At 41.6% G+C, this 19,503-nt stretch overlaps 2 protein-coding genes across 5 annotated transcripts; both read left to right on the top strand.

Annotated features, from left to right (window-relative positions):
- Window positions 1–286: 286 nt before the first annotated feature.
- Window positions 287–9,587, top strand: LOC106604395 (seipin). Of its 3 annotated transcripts, XM_014198971.2 has the most exons (10): window positions 287–749; window positions 1,433–1,739; window positions 5,770–5,851; window positions 5,988–6,131; window positions 6,429–6,458; window positions 6,726–6,860; window positions 7,009–7,106; window positions 7,842–7,971; window positions 8,166–8,259; window positions 8,825–9,587. In XM_014198971.2, exons 2-10 carry the CDS (start codon window positions 1,486–1,488, stop codon window positions 9,109–9,111), a joined length of 1,254 nt encoding a protein of 417 aa, XP_014054446.1. In that variant the 5' UTR covers window positions 287–749; window positions 1,433–1,485; the 3' UTR covers window positions 9,112–9,587. The 3 variants fall into 3 exon arrangements, with proteins under 3 accessions (XP_014054446.1, XP_014054448.1, XP_045573917.1); XM_014198973.2 differs by lacking the exon at window positions 6,429–6,458 and having other exon boundaries at window positions 289–749; XM_045717961.1 differs by lacking the exons at window positions 6,429–6,458; window positions 6,726–6,860 and having other exon boundaries at window positions 289–749.
- A 4,559-nt stretch (window positions 9,588–14,146) lies between these two features.
- LOC106604393 (inositol-trisphosphate 3-kinase B) lies at window positions 14,147–19,366 on the top strand. 2 transcript variants are annotated; one of them, XM_045717960.1, is made up of 7 exons: window positions 14,168–14,454; window positions 14,725–15,824; window positions 16,308–16,847; window positions 17,156–17,360; window positions 18,429–18,530; window positions 18,658–18,729; window positions 18,837–19,366. In XM_045717960.1, the coding sequence occupies exons 3-7, from the start codon at window positions 16,624–16,626 to the stop codon at window positions 19,119–19,121; spliced, it is 888 nt and encodes a 295-aa protein (XP_045573916.1). In that variant the 5' UTR covers window positions 14,168–14,454; window positions 14,725–15,824; window positions 16,308–16,623; the 3' UTR covers window positions 19,122–19,366. The 2 variants fall into 2 exon arrangements, with proteins under 2 accessions (XP_014054444.1, XP_045573916.1); XM_014198969.2 differs by lacking the exons at window positions 17,156–17,360; window positions 18,429–18,530; window positions 18,658–18,729; window positions 18,837–19,366 and having other exon boundaries at window positions 14,147–14,454; window positions 16,308–16,608.
- Window positions 19,367–19,503: the final 137 nt, after the last annotated feature.

Here is a 19,503-nt window from a genome sequence, read left to right as displayed (position 1 = left end):
GAACTGTACGTTAGTTTCGGGTTTTGTTCCAAAAGTCTAGGCGCTGCGTTCTTGACCTCAAGTTGTTCACGTTTGTTATAGGCTAAGTAATGCATGCACTTCACTGCAATCTAATAGAGAAAATATGCATAATAATAACACATATATATATATATATATATATATATATATATAAAATATTATTATTATATTTGAATTCATATCCAAACCCAGAGACAGGAAATTGTTTAATATCCTATTGTGAAGAAACTGGATCCGACTTGGTACCAAATATTGGGATATTTCAACATCCAAAATATTACTCAACAACACAGCTGAAGTCTGTGAAGAGCAATTCCTTATGCAGATATAGGAGAAATGACTTGTGCTGGTATGGGTGATACTGATATCAGTTGAATTTTCTGTTTGCAAAATAACTCCCTGTCTTCTTTGTTCGGTTATTGTTTAAATATGCATTTTAAGTTTCATTTAAACGTTCTACAGTAGTTTTAAACTGTAACCCTACGTGAGAGACGCGACCAATCCGGTGCTTTTTTTCTATTTCAGTAGCCTATTGGAGAGCTTGTCTATAAAGGCACTGAGACCGTGTTTTTATATCGTTTTATCTGTGCTGCAATACACGCTCTTAGAGAAGAAGTTGGGAGAAGGGGGACAACTTTTACTGCTCGTTATCAAATAAGTTATTGAAACAATAACACCATTTTATTTTATCTCTGCACCAATATCCGAGGTCATTGAGACATTTGGAGGTGAGTTTTAATACTTTGGCAGTGTGCTCTCTGTGTCAGTAACAGAGAGTTTATTAATATAGGACTATATCTTTTCCCACAGTTTTATCATTGAAGGACAATATTCAACGTGTATTAATTGTTACTGTTGGTATATTTAGGTAAATTGAGTGTCCACTGTTGAATTAGTTCCTTTATAAATCAGTTTTTTAGGAATATTCTGTATTCTTCAATCGCTACCCTTTCTATCTTGACAAACTTCACTCATCTCATCTCGTCATCTGATGTAGTTTGGTTACACTTGTGACTTGTGAAATTAGACCCAGTGGTTTCATACCACTCAAAATCATCACTGCGATCACTGTCTGTGCCTTCAACACTCTGTCCTGTGGCACACAGGTCTCAATAGTCTCTTGTCATTAGCCCTCAGATATAGGTCTGCCTTTCGCTCTGTTCATATAATAGATCAAACGCTAGAAGTTAGAGCATTGGGCCAGAAACTGAAAGGTTGCTGGTTTGAATCCCCGAGCCGACAAGGTGAAAAATCTGTTGATGAGCCCTTGAGCAAGACACATAACCCTAATATGCTGCAGTGGTGTTGTACTACTATGACTGACCCTGTAAAACAACACATTTCACTGCACCTATCCCGTTTATGTTTTTAATCAAATATATATTTTTTTTATGCGAACCTGACCGGATAGCTTGACCAGAGAAATTCTATCAAGCATCAGAATAGATCATCCACACTCCAGAGATGGACACAGGAACTGAACCTATGGGCACCGGAGGTCATCATGAGTCAGGTGATCCAGTTGGACCGGCGCTGCTCTGGCTCTGGGACACTGTTACCATGGTAACACTGCAGGCGCGTCAGAGGGTGTTACAGGGAGCGTTGTTACTGTGTGCTCTGGGACTGTTACTATGGACCGCCATCTTCCTCTACGGGAGCTTCTACTACTCCTACATGCCCCTAGCCACCTACAGCACACCTGTTCACTACTACTACAGGTGTGTTTTACACACATACAGACACACGCTGTCTATCTCTCTCTCTCTCTCTCTCTCTCTCTCTCTCTCTCTTTGCTCTCTCTCTCTCTCACACACACACTGTCTATCTCTCTCTGTCTCTCTCTTTCGCTCTCTCTCCCTCTCTCTCTCTGCTGTGATTGCACACTGTGGTATTTCACCCAATAGACATGGGAGTTTATCAACATTGGACTTGTTTTCAAATTCTTTGTGGGGCTGTGTAATCTGAGGGAAATATGGTCATACATTTGGCAGAAGGTTAGGAAGTGCAGGAAGTGTACATAGTCAAAGATTTCCTTATTTTTGGGTCAGCCACAGTGGACAGGTATTCTGCCACTGTGTACTCTCTGTTTTGGGCCAAATAGCATTAGAGTTTGCTCTGTTTTTTTGTAAATTCTTTCCAATGTGTCAAGTAATTATCTTTTTGTTTTCTCATGATTTGGCTGGGTCTAACTGTGTTGCTGTCCTGAGCTCTGTGGGGTCTGTTTGTGTTTGTGAGCAGATCCCCAGGACCAGCTTGCTTAGGGGACTCTTCTCCAGGTTCATCTCTCTGTAGGTGATGGCTTTGTTATGAAAGGTTTGGGAATCGCTTTCTTTTATGTGGTTGTAGAATTAACGGGTCTCTGCATGCATTATTTGGTGTTTTACGTTGTACACAGAGGATATTTTTTCAGAATTCTGCATGCAGAGTCTCAAATTGGTGTTTATCCCATTTTGTGAATTATTGGTTGGTGAGCGGACCCCGGACCCCACACCATAAAGGGCAATGGGTTCTATAACTGATTCAAGTATTTTTAGCCAGATCCTAATTGGTATGTCGAATTTTATGTTCCATTTGATGGCATAGAAGGCCCTTCTTGCCTTGTCTCTCAGACCGTTCACAGCTTTGTGGAAATGACCTGTTAAATGTTTAGGCTGAGGTATGTATAGTTTTTTGTGTGCTCTATGGCAACGGTGTCTAGATGGAATTTGTATTCGTGGTCCTGGCAATTGGACCTTTTTTGGAACACCATTATTTTTGTCTTACCAAGATTTACTGTCAAGGCCCAGGTCTGACAGAATCTGTGCAGAAGATCTAGGTGCTGCTGTAGGCCCTCCTTGGTTGGGGACAGAAGCACCAGATCATCAGCAAACAGTAGACATTTGACTTCAGATTCTAGTAGGGTGAGACCGGGTGCTGCAGACTGTTCTAGTGCCCTAGCCAATATGTTGATATATATGTTGAAGAGGGTTGGGCTTAAGTTGCATCCCTGTCTCACCCCCTGGCTCTGTGGAAAGAAATGTGTGTGTTTTTTGCCAATTTTAACTGCACACGTTGTTTGTCTACATGGATTTTATAATGTTGTATGTTTTTCCACAACACCACTTTCCATCAGTTTGTATATCAGGCCCTCATGCCAAATTGAGTCGAAAGCTTTTTTTGAAATTAATTAAATTAATGCAAAACAAAGACTTTGCTTTTGTTTTGGAATGTTTGTTTGTTTGTTAATTAGGGTGTGGCAGAGTGAATACGTGGTCTGTCGTATGGTAATTTGGTAAAAAGCCAATTTGACATTTGCCCAGTACATTATTTTCACAAAGGAAATGTACGATTCTGCTGTTAATGATAATGCAGAGGATTTTCCCAAGGTTGCTGTTGACGCATATCCCACAGTACTTATTGGGGTCAAATTTGTCTCCACTTTTGTGGATTGGGGTGATCAGTCCTTGGTTCCAAATATTGGAGAAGATGCCAGAGCTGAGAATGATGTTAAAGAGTTTAAGTATAGCCAATTGGAATTTGTAGTCTGTATATTTTATCATTTAATTTAGGATACCATCAACACCACAGGCCTTTTTGGGTTGGAGGGTTTGTATTTTGTCCTGTAGTTCATTCACTGTAATTGGAGAATCCAGTGGGTTCTAGTATTCTTTAATAGTTGATTCTAAGATTTGTATTTGATCATGTCTATGTTTTTGCTGTTTGTTGTTATAGAGACAAACAAATTGGATAAGTGGTTTATCCATGAATCTCCGTTTTGGATAGATAACTCTTCGTGTCGTTGTTTGTTTAGAGTTTTCCAATTTTCCCCGAAGTGGTTCGATTCTATGTGTAACGTGTACGCTAATAATCGGAAAGCAAGAACAGGGAGTGAATTTAATAACTAAATGAAGATGGAACAAAACAAGAGTAGCGTACAGACATGAACCATATAAACAGAAACAGAGTCAATAACGCCTGAGGAAAAAACCAAGGGGAGTGTCAGATATAGGGGAGGTAATCAGGAAGGTGATGGAGTCCAGGTGTGTGTCATGAGGCGCAGGTGCGCGTAACAATGGTGGCAGGTTTGCGTAATAGTGAGTAAACTGGCAACGTCGAGCGAGGGGGAACGGGAGTAAACGTGACACTATGGATTCTTCAATAAAGTTGAGATGATTTCTGACGTGCTGTTCCTTCTTTTTCCGTAGTGTATTTCTGTATTGTTTTAGTGATTCACCATAGAGAAAGCGTAGTATCAGGTTTTCTGGGTCTCTATGTTTTTGGTTGGACAGGTTTCTCAATTTCTTTCATAGGCTTTTGCATTCTTCATCAAACCATTTGTCATTGTTGTTCATTTTCTTAGGTTTACATTTTTAGATTTGATAGGGAAGCTGAGAGGTCAAATATACTGTTTAGGTTTTCTACTTCTAGTTTACAAACATTTTGTCCAGTAAATTCTCTAGAAGGGATTTGAATTTGTTGTTGCCTAATAGTTTTTTTGTTAGATTTCCACACTACTTTCCTTCCAGCTATAGCATTTCTAAATATTATTCAGTTCCTTTGGCTTTGATGCCTCACGATTGAGCATAGCTCTGTTCAAGTAGTGTGATTTTGCTGTGATCTGATATGGATGTCAATGGACAGACTGTGAACGCTCTAAGAGACTCTGGTTTGAGGTCAGTGATAAAGTCTACAGTACTACTGCCAAGGGATGAGCTATAGGTGTACCTACCAAAGGAGTCCCCTTGAAGCCGACCATTGACTATGTACATACCCAGCATCCGACAGAGCTGCAGGAGTTGTGACCCATTTTTGTTGGTAATGTTGTCGTAGTTGTGTCTAGGGGGGCATATGGAGGAGGGAATGCTGTCACCTCCAGGTAGGTGTTTGTCCGCCTGTGTGCTAAGGGTGTCAGGTTCTTGTCCAGTTCTGACATTTAGATCGCCACAGACTAGTACATGTCCCTGGGCCTGGAAATTGTTTATCTCCCCCTCTAGGATGGAGAATCTGTCATCTTTAAGGTATGGGGATTCTATTGGGGGGATATAGGTAGCATACATGAGGACATTTTTCTCTGTTGACATAATTTCCTTATTAATTTCTAAACAGATGTAAAATGTTCCTGTTTTGACTAATTTAATAGTGGGTTAGGTCGGCTCTATAACAAATGAACATACCCCCTGAGTCTCTTCCCTGTTTCACAACTGGTAGTTTGATGGATGGGACTACCAGCTCTCTGTAAGCTAGAGAGCAACCAGTGGGCCCGTCTCCTCTACACCATGTTTCTTGTAGGATAACAATGTCTGTATTTCCAATTTCTTTGAAGTCTGTGTTTCTGCTCTTTAGGCCAAAGGCAGATGACCTCAGACCTTGTATATTCCAGGATGAGATAGTAAGAGCTTTGTGTTCCATAGTGTCTAGTGTTTTTTTGTGTGGTTGGGCCTGTTGCTCTACTCACGGCCTGGGCATATGTCCTGCTGTCATGTTGAGGTCCTTGCCTTAGGGGTGGGGGGCATAGGGGGGCAGAAGGGGCATAGGTCTGATATGGGAGGGCCTATATAGGGTGAGGTCAGGGTTTGCTTGTGGTGATCTTAGCTGGTTGGGGTGTGGCTGGTGATGCTGTGGTCTAGATGTAGGTTCTCTTGGCATGGGTTCTCTCGGTGCAGGTCCTCTCTCTCCGTCTCTCTCTCTCTTCCTCCCATACCTAAAGTACATACATACTTTTGCAATAATTGGAATTCATTACGTTTTTAACTCCCTTTCCTTTTGCAGGACAGACTGTGACTCCTCAGCTTCTCTTCTCTGCTCCTTCCCCACCGCCAACGTCTCTCTCCTGAGGAATGGCAAGAACCAGGTGATCCTTATATACACTGTTTATCCATCCACCTTTATTAGCCTATGTAACGATTAGAAACGTTTTCCAAATTCACAGAATTAATTGGGAGGTTTTCACTATGATGTTTGAACTCATTTGAACCCTCCCTCTGAAGGTGATGACATACGGCCAGCCCTATCGGATCTCTCTGGAGCTGGAGATGCCCGAGTCGCCAGCCAATCAGGAGTTAGGAATGTTCATGGTCAAGATGTTCTGTTACTCCAGACAGGGGCAGACTGTGACCTCTTCAGCACGATCTGTGAGTTGACCAGTGTTGGCAATATCAAGTATTGTGTTGGATTTGTTAATGTGCATCTCATAGTTAAATATTAAACAACCCTGCTTTGCACTTTTTAACATTAATCTGTTTTGATCTGTATTGGTGTGGTGTATTTTAAGTGTATGATCGATTTTTGTATATCGCTGCAACCAAATTGCCCAGCAATGGGAACAATCAATATCTTCTGAATCTGAACAAATCAGCTGCACATTTAAATATTCTGATTGTCCTGTATTGGTAAATTGACCACCATGTTGGTCTGCCTCGCTGTCTCAGGTAAGGCAGCTCAGCTCCAGCTCTCGCTTTGTGAGTACGCCGCTGCCGCACACTGACCTCCCACGCAGCTGTCATACCGCATACTATGACTGCTTATGACATCTCTTATATAGTTAAACATAACTATAGAACTGCGTATGATACCTCTTATGTAGTGTTTTTTTACAGTGTAATAAGCTTTATGACAGAGGTACAGTATGTCAGAGGAATGTGGCAATGGACAATAAAGTAAAATATGCATTAGTAACTGTATACATTGGCTATAGGGTGTCCTGCTCCATGTCCTGTTCCTATTAGACAATGCTGCGGTATCGCTCCGGCCTGCTTCAGACTCTGGGAACACTGTTTCTCATCCCGTTCTTCCTGTCTGGAACGGCTGACCAGAAACAGCTGGTAGAGGTGGAGCTCTTCTCCGAATACAGAGAGGATTCTGTGAGTCTCTGGCTGGCCAGTTTGTGTGTGTGTGTGTGTGTGTGTGTGTGTGTGTGTGTGTGTGTGTGTGTGTGTGTGTGTGTGTGTGTGTGTGTGTGTGTGTGTGTGTGTGTGTGTGTGTACAGGGCTAATCCCTTTCTCTCTGTAGTATGCCCCCTCTATAGGAGCCATCATTGAAATCCAGTCTCAAAGGGTGCAGATCTACTCAGCAAATCTCTACATTCACGCTCACTTCACTGGCATAAGGTTCACTTTACCTCATATTAAATCTTTAACAAGTATGAAACATTTGGATTTACTTAAAAAGTAACACATTTACATGAAAGTATGAACTAATCCCCCCCACCCACCTCCTCTCCAGTGGTGAAAAAAGTACCCAATGTCATACTTGAGTAAAAGTAAAGAAACCTTAATAGAAAATGACTGAAGTAGAGGTGAAAATCACCCAGTAAAATACTACTTGGGTATTTGGTTTTAAATATACTTACACTACCAGTCAAAAGTTATAGTACACCTATTCATTCAAGGTTTTTTTTTTTTTTTTTTTACAATTTTCTGGTTGAGAGAATGTCAAGCGTGTGCAAAGCTGTCATCAAGGCAAAGGGTAGCTATTTGAAGAATCTCAAATATAAAATATATTTTGATTTGTTTAACACTTTTTTGGTTACTACGTGATTCCATATGTGTTATTTCATAGTTGTGATGTCTTCGCTATTGTTCTACAATGTAGAAAATAGTACAAATAAAGAAGTACCCTTGAATGAGTAGGTGTTCTAAAACTTTTGACCGGTAGTGTAAGTATCAAAAGTAAAAGTATACATTTCCAATTAATGTAAAAAGTACATTATTTTCTTTAGGAATTTAGTGAAGAAAAAGTAAAAGTTGTCAAAAATATAGATACCCCAAAAATCTACTTAATAAGTATGTTAAAGTATTTTTACTGAAGTACTTTACACCACTGCTCCTCTCTCCCCTCATCAGGTACTTCCTGTACAACTTCCCGACACTGTCAGCAGTAATGGGTGTGGCCAGTAACTTGTCCTTCCTCAGTGTCCTCCTCCTCTTCAGCTACCTGAGGCTCATCTGGGGCCGATTTATCAACCCCCAAAAGGTGAGAATGGAATGGCCCCAAGAACAGGAGAACATGGTATGATTCACATAGTGAGACAGTGTAGTGAATCTTTTCATAACCTGTGTATACTGTTCTCGTACCTGTCCAAAACATTTCTTCAGAGACAGTAGTCACTGTACGTTCTAGTATATTCTGCATGTGTTCATGTATGTGTCTGGGCGTGTGTGTATGAGGTGAGAGATAGGATTCATCTTCATCAGAGGCTAGCCGGGATGGACGAGAGCGAGGACACTGAACTCCTACAAGATAACCAGGATGACACTACAGGTAAGTACATGTCACGGTTGTCGTCTGGAATGGAGGACCAAAACGCAGCAGGAATGTGGATGCTCATCTTGATATTTCTTTGAAATAAAGAGAACACCAAAAAACAAACGAAAACGAAGAACGCACGAACAACAAAACAGTCTTGTAATGCTCACACAGGCAAAACAAGAAACAATCTCCCACAAACACTACACCAAACACATACCCATATATAGGACTCTCAATCAGAGGCAACGAGAAAGCACCTGCCTCCAATTGAGAGTCCAACCCCTCATTAACCTAAACATAGAAATACAACTAACTAGACTAAACATAGAAATACATTAACAAGGAACAGTGCCCAAAAACACCGGAATACATAAATCAAATACCCTTCTACAAAAACACCACCCCGAACCACATAAAACAAATACCCTCTGCCACGTCCTGACCAAACTACAATAACAAATAACCCTTATACTGGTCAGGACGTGACAGTACACACTTGTACACACACCTGTGTGAGATGTATCATGTGTTTGTTTCCTATAGCGTGATGTTATGTTTGGGTGTGCTTTTCACTCAGGAATTGAGAATTCTTCATCGGATGCACTACTGGAGGCACATCAGATTACAGCAACCCATCTGAACCAGAAGGAAGAGTCCATTCTCAAAGCAGGTGGGGGGGGGATGGACATCAGACATGGAAGGTTTCAGAGTGAGATAGACGAAGAAGAGATCATTGCTGAGGAAGAGGTGGAGAATATGGTCATGTCTGTTGACCCAGAGTTGGAAGGGTCATCTGAGACGGCAAAGCAGCCAGACAGCATCCCTAGCACACTGACTGGAACCTCAACCTGTGTGATATCCTGATGGAGAGCTCCAATGGATGCACAGTGGCTTAATGACCAATAGTTGGGGGCCAAAGTATTATCTTTAGAGGGGCCCTCTTGTGCTTTGTTACTGTAAAACAATATGAAGATTTGTTAAGTTTAAAAACCTTATATGTTTAAAGCTCTGTGAATATATTACTTTTTGTGTCCTCTTTTATTTAGTTTATTTAAAGTTGTGTGATGATTCAAGCAAAAACCAGACAATGTTGAAATATTTGACCATAGGCCTCCACCTAAGATTACCATTTTACTGTAGCCTACAGTATTGCACAAATGGAGTAAGGGTTATATCAGATGACCTCAGTATTATGAAACATTCAGGGTGGATGACAACACAAAGTGCCTTCCTCATTTTAATATGTTTGCATGTTACCAGATAGTTTTCCATCCAATTGGCAACAAATTTTCATGTGAATATTCTAAAATCCATATTAAAAAAATATTAACATTTTTTCACCAGTGGTTTCCAACAAACTTACTTGTTGCTTGATGATGTAGGGCACACAAAATGTACTTTCTCGCTTAAGTTTTCATGTAAGTCTACCGAACAGATAGTTTTGTCACAAAAACCTGTTGCGTTAAATAGCAAATGTGTCTACTCTGGTCTCTTCACACGCGCTCCAGCCAATAGCTCGCATATAAAGTGCGGGTAGGCTGTGCGGTTACCACTTGTTACCACAGCCACTAAGTCAAAATTGGCTTTATTGTAAAAATTAATGAAAACAAATATTTGCTGTTTGGTCTTAATTTAAGGTTAGGGGTTGGCATAAGGTTAGCAGTGTGGTTAGGTTTAAAATCACATTTTATGATAAATTGTAGAAATGGGCGGGGTTTACGACTTTGTAAATGTGGTAACTAGTGACGACCAGGCTGTGCAGCTAGACTAGTTTACATGAGATTATTATGGATAAGAGCGAGTATATCATTTTTTTGTCAAACGGCAGACAAGCATCGATCATCATGTGACCAGAATAAGACCCCTCGATATTTATCGAAATTAGCATCAACCTCATCACAGTGCGCTTTCACCACCTTATGAATTTCATAATTTACTTCATCTGTAGCCTAATAAACTGCATGGCTTCCCGAGTGGTAGTGGGAGGACCACACACCATATCATCGCTTGGCTCCAAGTTTACTTCGATATGATCGGTATTACTGACTCCCAAGTTTACTTCGATATGATAGGTATTACTGACTCCCAAGTTTACTTCGATATGATAGTTATAATATCAATATTTACGCATAAAGGCGTTTACACTGCAATTTCTCACATAGTTATTTTTACCGAAACAAAAATATCCCATGTCGAACGAACAAATGATCCGTTGGCATTCATAAAAGTGTACCTAAACTTCACAGCTGTCATTTTTTTTTAATAAGGCATGCCTTTGCTTGCATAAAAACGTTGGATGGAAACGTGATTAGTAACCAGAATTCTATCCAACTTTTTTATTGAAGTAAAGTATCGTAAATGTCGATACAGAAACATAACTTTATCTGTAAACTTTTCAAATGTTGGCAAAACAAAATACGCTAGACAAGGTGGGCTCTTTTTGTGTCAGTAAAATTAATTATGCGAGAAATGTAGGTGGAAACGCTTTTAATGCACATATATTGATATAATAACCATCATATAGAAGTAAACTTGGGAGTCACACGATGGCATGAAGTTTACTATAGGCTACAGGCTATAGGCTATAGGTGAAAGTGCAAGTAAATGAGCTTGATGCTGCTTTCCAATAAATATTGAGGGTCTTATTCTGGTGACATGATAATGAATGTTTGGCTGCCATTTGACAAATAAAAAGTATCTCGCTAATTTGTCCGTAATAATGATCTCATCATATAGGCTATACGTGCGCTAACCAACAGCGAGCAGATAGTTATGTTGGCTCGAGCGCATGTGCCAATACCCTATATAACGCAAAATTATTTTTTGATAAAACCATCAGTAGAGTTGAAAATGCGACGGAAACCCATTTAAACTTGTATTTTCTAATCGGAACATGGGAATTTAACCGCAAAAATGTATCTTTATGTGCAACATGTCATCACGCACAGCCTTTTACCTGCAACAATGAAGTCAATTTAATGGAAACTTATAAATGGTGGGAAAATGCACATATTATTTTTATGCGGATTTTAGAATATTGGCATGAAAATCTGTCGCCAATGCGATCTAAACCTAGCTAGTGACAAACATTCATGTCTCCCATGTTCCCCTCATAATTTTCATTTAACAAATATTATAAATTATTTTACTGGTGTTTGTATAGCATTTATGCATTTACGCCCTACATTTCACATTCTGTCTATGTCACTCAAAAACATGTTCACAGCACAATCTGTCCAAAAAAATGCAGTGTATTTTATATTTATTTATGACATTAATCAAGTCACCTAAGATTTTTTTTTTTATATCATATAGTAGTTAGGCCTGTTAGTAAAACATTCTGTATAGAGTACCACAGTATGTGTCGTAATACCCATAAAACCTACAGTGAGGGAAAAAAGTATTTGATCCCCTGTTGATTTTGTATGTTTGCCCACTGACAAAGAAATGATCAGTCTATCATTTTAATGGTAGGTTTATTTGAACAGTGAGAGACAGAATAACAACAAAAAAATCCAGAAAATGCATGTCAAAAATGTTAGAAATTGATTTGCATTTTAATGAGGGAAATAAGTATTTGACCCCTCTGCAAAACATGACTTAGTACTTGGTGGCAAAACCCTTGTTGGCAATCACAGAGGTCAGATGTTTCTTGTAGTTGGCCACCAGGTTTGCACACATCTCAGGAGGGATTTTGTCCCACTCCTCTTTGCAGATCTTTTCCAAGTCATTAAGGTTTCGAGGCTGACGTTTGGCAACTCGAACCTTCAGCTCCCTCCACAGATTTTCTATGGGATTAAGGTCTGGAGACTGGCTAGGCCACTCCAGGACCGTAATGTGCTTCTTCTTGAGCCACTCCTTTGTTGCCTTGGCCGTGTGTTTTGGGTCATTGTCATGCTGGAATACCCAACCACGACCCATTTTCAATGCCCTGGCTGAGGGAAGGAGGTTCTCACCCAAGATTTGACGGTACATGGCCCCGTCCATTGTCCCTTTGATGCGGTGAAGTTGTCCTTAGCAGAAAAACACCCCCAAAGCATAATGTTTCCACCTCCATGTTTGACGGTGGAGATGGTGTTCTTGGGGTAGCATTCCTCCTCCAAACACGGCGAGTTGAGTTGATGCCAAAGAGCTCCATTTTGGTCTCATCTGACCACAACACTTTCACCCAGTTGTCCTCTGAATCATTCAGATGTTCATTGGCAAACTTCAGACGGGCATGTATATGTGCTTTCTTGAGCAGGGGGACCTTGCGGGCGCTGCAGGATTTCAGTCCTTCACGGCGTAGTGTGTTACCAATTGTTTTCTTGGTGACTATGGTCCCTGCTGCCTTGAGATCGTTGACAAGATCCTCCCGTGTAGTTCTGTGCTGATTCCTCACCGTTCTCATGATCATTGCAACTCCACGAGGTGAGATCTTGCATGGAGCCCCTGGCCGAGGGAGATTGACAGTTCTTTTGTGTTTCTTCCATTTGCGAATAATCGCACCAACTGTTGTCACCTTCTCATCAAGCTGCTTGGCGATGGTCTTGTAGCCCATTCCAGCCTTGTGTAGGTCTACAATCTTGTCCCTGACATCCTTGGAGAGCTCTTTGGTCTTGGCCATGGTGGAGAGTTTGGAATCTGATTGATTGATTGCTTCTGTGGACAGGTGTCTTTTATACAGGTAACAAACTGAGATTAGGAGCACTCCCTTTAAGAGTGTGCTCCTAATCTCAGCTCGTTACCTGTATAAAAGACACCTGGGAGCCAGAAATCTTTCTGATTGTTCGGGGGTCAAATACTTATTTCCCTCATTAAAATGCAAATCAATTTATACAATTTTTGACATGCGTTTTTCTGGATTTTTTTGTTGTTATTCGGTCTCTCACTGTTCAAATAAACCTACCATTAAAATGATAGATTGATAATTTCTTTGTCAGTGGACAAACGTACAAAATCAGCAGGGGATCAAATACTTTTTTCCCTCACTGAAGATGTCAAACAGCGAAACGGTTCCAATCATTTTTTCCACAATACCTTTTCCCATAGGGGATTACAGAAACACTTAAAATAAGGGCTGTTTCATGTAGGCTTGCCCTGGCGTGACATTTTCATAACCATGTACATTTCTCTAGGACATGGTGACTTTCATGAATATATTTTCCTGTATTTACCTGTAAAAAAAAAAATGAAACGCTAATTAGCTGCTAATTTGATTATCATAAAGACCTACAAATACCATTGGTGATCTGGATGAGACTGCCAAATCGAGGCAAAGGTAAGAATCTCTGGATTAACTATCTAATGTTAACTAAATGTAGTAATGAATAAATTGGAAAAATTGCTTTAAATTGACAATTCTGTGAACTGTATTGTGAATGTTTTAAATTTACACAATACCTGCTTAGTAAAAGTTTCAGCTAGAGTTTCATGCAGGAGCTTGCAGGGATTTGTAGTCTTGCATGATGTCTACTTTGATGCTAATTAACATTTTCGAATATGAGAGTAAATAGAGCCAAATTTATTAATAAAAGTCACATTCTCCTAGAGAGTTTTACATGGTTATCAAAACGTCACGCCAGGGTAAGCCTACACAAAACACAGCCCTTATTTTAAGTAATTCTAAACATGATTGGAACCATTTCCCTGTTTGACCGCTAGGTTTTATGGGTATTATGACACCTCCACTGTGGGGCTCTATTTGGATACTTGACCGAGTACAGAGGAGGCTAGTGGGAGGAGCTATGGGAGGACGGGCTCATTGTAATGGCCAGAATGGAACAAAGTCCAAAATATTTTTTTCCATATGTTTGATACCGTTACAATAATTCCATTCCAGCTATTACAATGAGCCCGTTCTCCTATAGCTCCTCCCACCAGCCTCCTCTGACAGAGTACCCTATGGCCTATTCATGTGACACTGATGCAGATGACGCAGATGTATTTCCTAGATAACACACAAACAAGAGAGACTCCTGTCAACCTGCAGTTCAATGCCATGCTGCCAGTCACGCTCACTCACTCAGAATGTTTGGAAACTTTATTGCGTCACAGCATGCAAAATACTGCCACATCAGGGATAACGCAGGGAGACAGAGCTAGAGTCTATCCTAACCTACTGCAGTCCACCGACTGTACAGGTGTCATTTCTACAGACTAAATCAACCCCTAGGGTCCATAAAGTGTTACATAGATTTATCAAGGGGATGCTGTTCGATGCACAAGGTAGGCTACTGCTAGCAACTTTTATTATCAGCATTTCAGCATCCTTATTGCAACACCTAAATAGACTTTGTCATTTCATTGTCAGACCTTTACCCGTTTAAAAAAATGTGTTGTAGCTATAGCTTATTTTTGTCTCTTGTTAGTGAAAGAATTTACACTTTTTTTCATTACTATTTTATTCTTAACTATATTTTCAAATACCTTAATTTGCTTGTGTGTTTTGTGCTGTATCTGATTTTTTAAATATTGGAACATATAATCTCTACTCAGGAGACTCATCTTTCACTCACAAAGAGGATTAGGCCTACTAACATTGGAGTGGACTTATCAGGATAACTACATCCCCTGGAATATCACCCTTTCACCTGGGAATGATGGACAACACAACACCCCCAGCTCTGAAGGAAATGAAGGATGTAGAGAAAGAAAAGGAGATGGTAGAAGGAGAGTTGGAGAATGGAGAACATGACAATGATGACGGATTTCTTGGACTCTTGAATGATGTCGACCAACATCCGCCCAGTGTATTTGGTACGGTGAAACCACAAACCAAACTTCTCTCAAGGCCGGACTCACCCGCTAACAGTCTGGAACTACAAGGCTATAAAAGAGTACCAGAAGAGAGACCAAGGCATCTGGAAGATACAGAATCAGCCTCTGACATGCATGTGACTCGAGGCCTTTTGGTTGATATTCAAAGATGTGACAGTGGAGTGTGGGAGAGGGGAGAAGAGAGGGGAGAAGTACATGTAGAAGAGGAGAAGTGGTCAGAGAGTGAGAGCGTAAACGATTCAAGGATGAACAGGAGTGCGAAGGAGAGATGGAGACTGAGGAAGAGGGAGAGGTTGGGAGGGAGCATGCCAGCAGCAAAGACAGAGGGATGGGAAAAGATGGAGAGAAGAGAGAGATGGAGCGAGTCAAGGAGGATGAGAAAAATGGAAGAGGAAGAGGGGATGCAAGATGGAGGTGTTCTGAATGAGAGGAGCGAGGAGAGGAAGAGCGCAGAGGAGATAGGTGATAAAGAGACAGAGAGGATAGGGGATAGAGAGATAGACAGAGAGGGCACAGGGGATAGAGAGATGGAAGTAGAAAGTGCAGGGGACAGAAAGATGGAAGGAGAGCATGCAGGGGATAGTAAGATGGAAGGAGAGAGTGTCAGGGATAGAGAGAAGGATGGCGAGAAGGAGGGTGCCAGCAGCCTGAGCTCTGAAGGGAGCTGGTCTCCTTCCCCCCATCCCATCTTCTCCAGGATGCACATGCACTCCTCTGTCTCATCCTCCTCTTCCTCCTTCAACTGCTCCTCAGCGGAGAGCGATGATGTCTTCAGCGAAGGAGAGGACACAGCCAGCAAAAGGAGCACCATGAGGAGGGTGAGATTGAGAACCGAACATGAAGAGAGAGAGATTGTAGGTCTACTAGATACACCATACTTTAGGAGATCATATTTCAAATAGACAACAACAATAAGTCACTGGTTTCATATCCACTGTAGGCTGTTTCTGTTGATGCCTTTATTCTCCATGACAGAATGTCTGTAATTTCCATCCCCTTCTCAACCCCTCTCTGTCTAACTGCTGTCTGCGATTTGCATGAGTTTGAAAGCGAGCCTTGAGCCTTGACACGGGCAAATTTGAATAGGATTTGCATGGGTCCTACTGATGGAGATAGGGGAGACTGGAGAAGAGGGCGATGGGTGTTCCACCAGTGCTTTCCCACTCCCCTTAGTGTGGGCCTACAGTATTTTGACTTAAGTTATTCCACATTTCCCATTATGACGCTAAAGACAGAGATAATTGAAATAGAAAGTAGGCTATTTTAAGCACATATGACAATGGACATTTTCTTTACTCCAGTGTCGCTCCTGGAGGACCTTCCTAACCGTGATGCAGTGGTCAGTACGTCGGCAGAACTCATGGGTCCAGCTAGCAGGACATCAAGGCATGTGTCCATTCAACAACCCTCACACATCAATATAGCACTTTATATGTACTGTATAACTCACTGTATCACAACTCACCATTTACTCACACATCATCAGCTCTCCAAATCATTCACTCATTCTGTTACAATGCGAGCATTGAGGAAACTGCAGATACATTGGTTAGTTAGTGAATGTAGAAGTTAAAGTTAAATATTGACTACACCCACCCTCCCCTTGCCCCTGCCTATATGTTGCTAGGTAACTTCCAGCTGAGTGAGGGGGGTGAGGTGCTGAAGCGTTTCAGTGAGGTGGAGGCTGTGTGTCTTCAGGCCCTCATGGCCGACCCCCTGCGTCCATTTGTACCGCAGTATCATGGCTCGGTCACCAAGGGGGGCGAGAGTTACATTCGCCTGAAGGACTTACTGAGTGGCCTGAAGAACCCTGTCATCATGGACTGCAAGATGGGCGTGAGGTACTGTGTGTGTGTGTGTGTGTGTGTCAGAGGAGGCTGGTGAGGGGAGGATGGCTCATAATAATGGATGGAAAGGAATGAATGGAATGGAATCAAAGATGGGAAACCAGGTGTTTGATGCATTTGATTCCAGGCATTTCATTTAATCTGTTACAGCCATTACTATGAGCCTGTTCTCCCTATTAAAAGTGCCACCAGCCACCACTGGTGTGTGTGTGTGTGTGTGTGTGTGTGTGTGTGTGTGTGTGTGTGTGTGTGTGTGTGTGTGTGTGTGTGTGTGTCTGTAATTAAGCTACTGTTGCTCTTAGGACATACCAGGAGGAGGAGTTAACCAAAGCACACACTAAGCCCACCCTGCGGACTGATATGTACCAGAAGATGGTAAAAGTAGATCCGACGGCTCCCACAGTGGAGGAACATGAGCAGCGAGGCGTGACGAAGTGGCGCTACCTGCAGTGGAGGGATAACACCAGCTCAACTGCCACATTAGGCTTCAGGATCGAGTGCATCATGGTGAGAGACAACGCCCAAACCTCTGCTGTCCGCTGATTGGCTAAATTATAACAGAAGGAAATAAACATCAGAATCAAGATCAAGACAAAAAATATATATTTTGTGCCAAAGTCTTCATTTATTGACTTCATCATTGATGTTTCAAAAGTCCTGACTGTTCTCGACCTCTCTGTCTCTCAGGGGAGGGTCTACTAACTTCCCTGAATTATGTATACTGGGGTTATGTAAACTGTTGGTGGTCTACAATAGTGCCAGAGTTTTAGAGCCTGATTCAATTAGATCCGCTTTAGCCGACATCTGTATATTGGTATAGAGTCAGAGGTGAAACTACTTTAGAGCTGTCAAATTCACAAGCAACTCCCGGCATTACACCTAAAGCATTGCCATTGGCTGCATGGAGTCGCATTAAGAGAAATCCCATGCAGCCTTGTTTAAGTTAAAACACTAGAATGTAAGAAATCCTCATAATTTAGTTAAATTATTTTCAATTTGAGCGTCATTATTTCTATATAGCCTACACCAGGAATCATCAACTAGTTTCAGCTGCGGGACAATTTTTTCTTGAGCGGATGGTCAGCGGGCCGGAACGTAGACTGCAAATTGACCACAAGATAGTCCAAACAGATATGTTTGACTAAAACATAATAATTTCAAGCCTTGCTTATATTTCTGTACGATCACGTCTCTCTATTAAGTGTGGGAATACTTGGTAACACATGTCTTATATTAAAAATCACTGATTTCCTGGTGTTTTTACACTCTATTATGTACAGCAAACTTGTTTTTTCTCTCATTAAACTTGGTGGGCCAAATAAAACCACCCGTTTGGTGAACCCTGGCGTACACTTTCTCATTCTTAACTTCTAACGCGAGTGGGCGGGTTAGGCTTTATGACAATGATCACAAGAGCAGCTGCTCACCGATTTAACATCTCCAACAGCTCCGATGCAGTTCCACCGCCGATACCGCCAAAACATCAGCAATGCCGGTGTCGGCTATCGCTTGTTAATACTTGATCTGATTGAATCTAGGCCTCAGTCTGTGTTTGTCCCTGTGTGTCCATGTTAGATGGAGAATGGCATCGTACAGCGGGACTTTAAGAAGATGCTCACCCCAGCTCAGGTCACCGAGGCCCTCCTCTCCTTCACCAAGAGTCAGCTACACATCCTGGTCAGTCATTTGCCATCAACATCACCTATATTATGTACAACATAAAGGTTTCACATACCTCTAATAATATTGCTCAAATATGAATCCTTTTCACCCTGCACTCTCCCTTCTGGTTTCTCACCCTTAGAAGGCCTACCATTCCAGACTTCAGGCTCTGGATGAAGCACTGAAGGAATCCCCATTTTTCAAAGCCCACGAGGTCAGTTCATATTTACCACTTAAACATGTCGACCCTCCCTCTACTTAATAATAACATATTTAGTCTCAGAACTGGTCATACAGTAATGTTTTGGGTTCACCTGACAGGTGATTGGCAGCTCGCTCCTCTTTGTCCACGACCGGACCAGTCAGGCAAGCATCTGGATGATAGACTTTGGGAAGACCACCCCATCGCCCAGCAGTGTGCAGCTGAGGCATGATGTCCCTTGGGCAGAGGGGAATCGGGAGGACGGGTACCTGATCGGGCTGGCCGCCCTCACCTCTTTCGTGGGTCAGGCCATCAGCCAGGCAGCCTGCAGACAGGTGGAGAACCATGGAGAGGAGATGGGTAGTGTCGCACACACCCTGCAGGAACAGGAACACACACACTAAAAGTCAGGGTGAGGCAGCACAGAATGAAGGTACTTCTGATGGAACAAGAGAGACCACATCAGGACAATACTCACAGGAATGTGTTCTCTAATTTACATGGATGATGTTTGTGGATGATTTGAGGCATTGCAATAGACAGTATTAATGGACAGAAGTCTCAACTGTTTAGACAGAATACAGGGTGAGTTGAGTTGAATATTGTGTTTGTGGACAATATTTTTTCATTTTTTACAATAAAAACGACCTATTGTACAAATGCCTCATCTATAGACATCATATTGATGTGTTCAATGTGTTCCAACTCAAACGTCTCCTTCGTCTCATTTGAATGTGCCATTGAGGAAATTTTATTTGAATAGCCACAGTCGATACTTCAGGCTTT

This window comes from Salmo salar, chromosome ssa05 (genome assembly GCF_905237065.1).
Source record: "Salmo salar chromosome ssa05, Ssal_v3.1, whole genome shotgun sequence".
Lineage (NCBI taxonomy): Eukaryota > Metazoa > Chordata > Actinopteri > Salmoniformes > Salmonidae > Salmo > Salmo salar.
Note: the sequence above shows the minus strand (reverse complement) of the source record. Positions and strands in the feature narration are given on the sequence as shown.

Coding starts and splice junctions, on each gene's coding strand:
- LOC106604395 (XM_014198971.2), top strand. CDS start 1,486: ATGGACACAGGAACTGAACCTATGGGCACCGGAGGTCATCATGAGTCA. Junction 6,459..6,725: donor TCAGCTCCAGCTCTCGCTTT/GTGAGTACGCCG, acceptor TGTTCCTATTAG/ACAATGCTGCGGTATCGCTC. Junction 6,861..7,008: donor CCGAATACAGAGAGGATTCT/GTGAGTCTCTGG, acceptor TTCTCTCTGTAG/TATGCCCCCTCTATAGGAGC.
- LOC106604393 (XM_014198969.2), top strand. CDS start 14,826: ATGATGGACAACACAACACCCCCAGCTCTGAAGGAAATGAAGGATGTA. Junction 15,825..16,307: donor AAAGGAGCACCATGAGGAGG/GTGAGATTGAGA, acceptor TCTTTACTCCAG/TGTCGCTCCTGGAGGACCTT.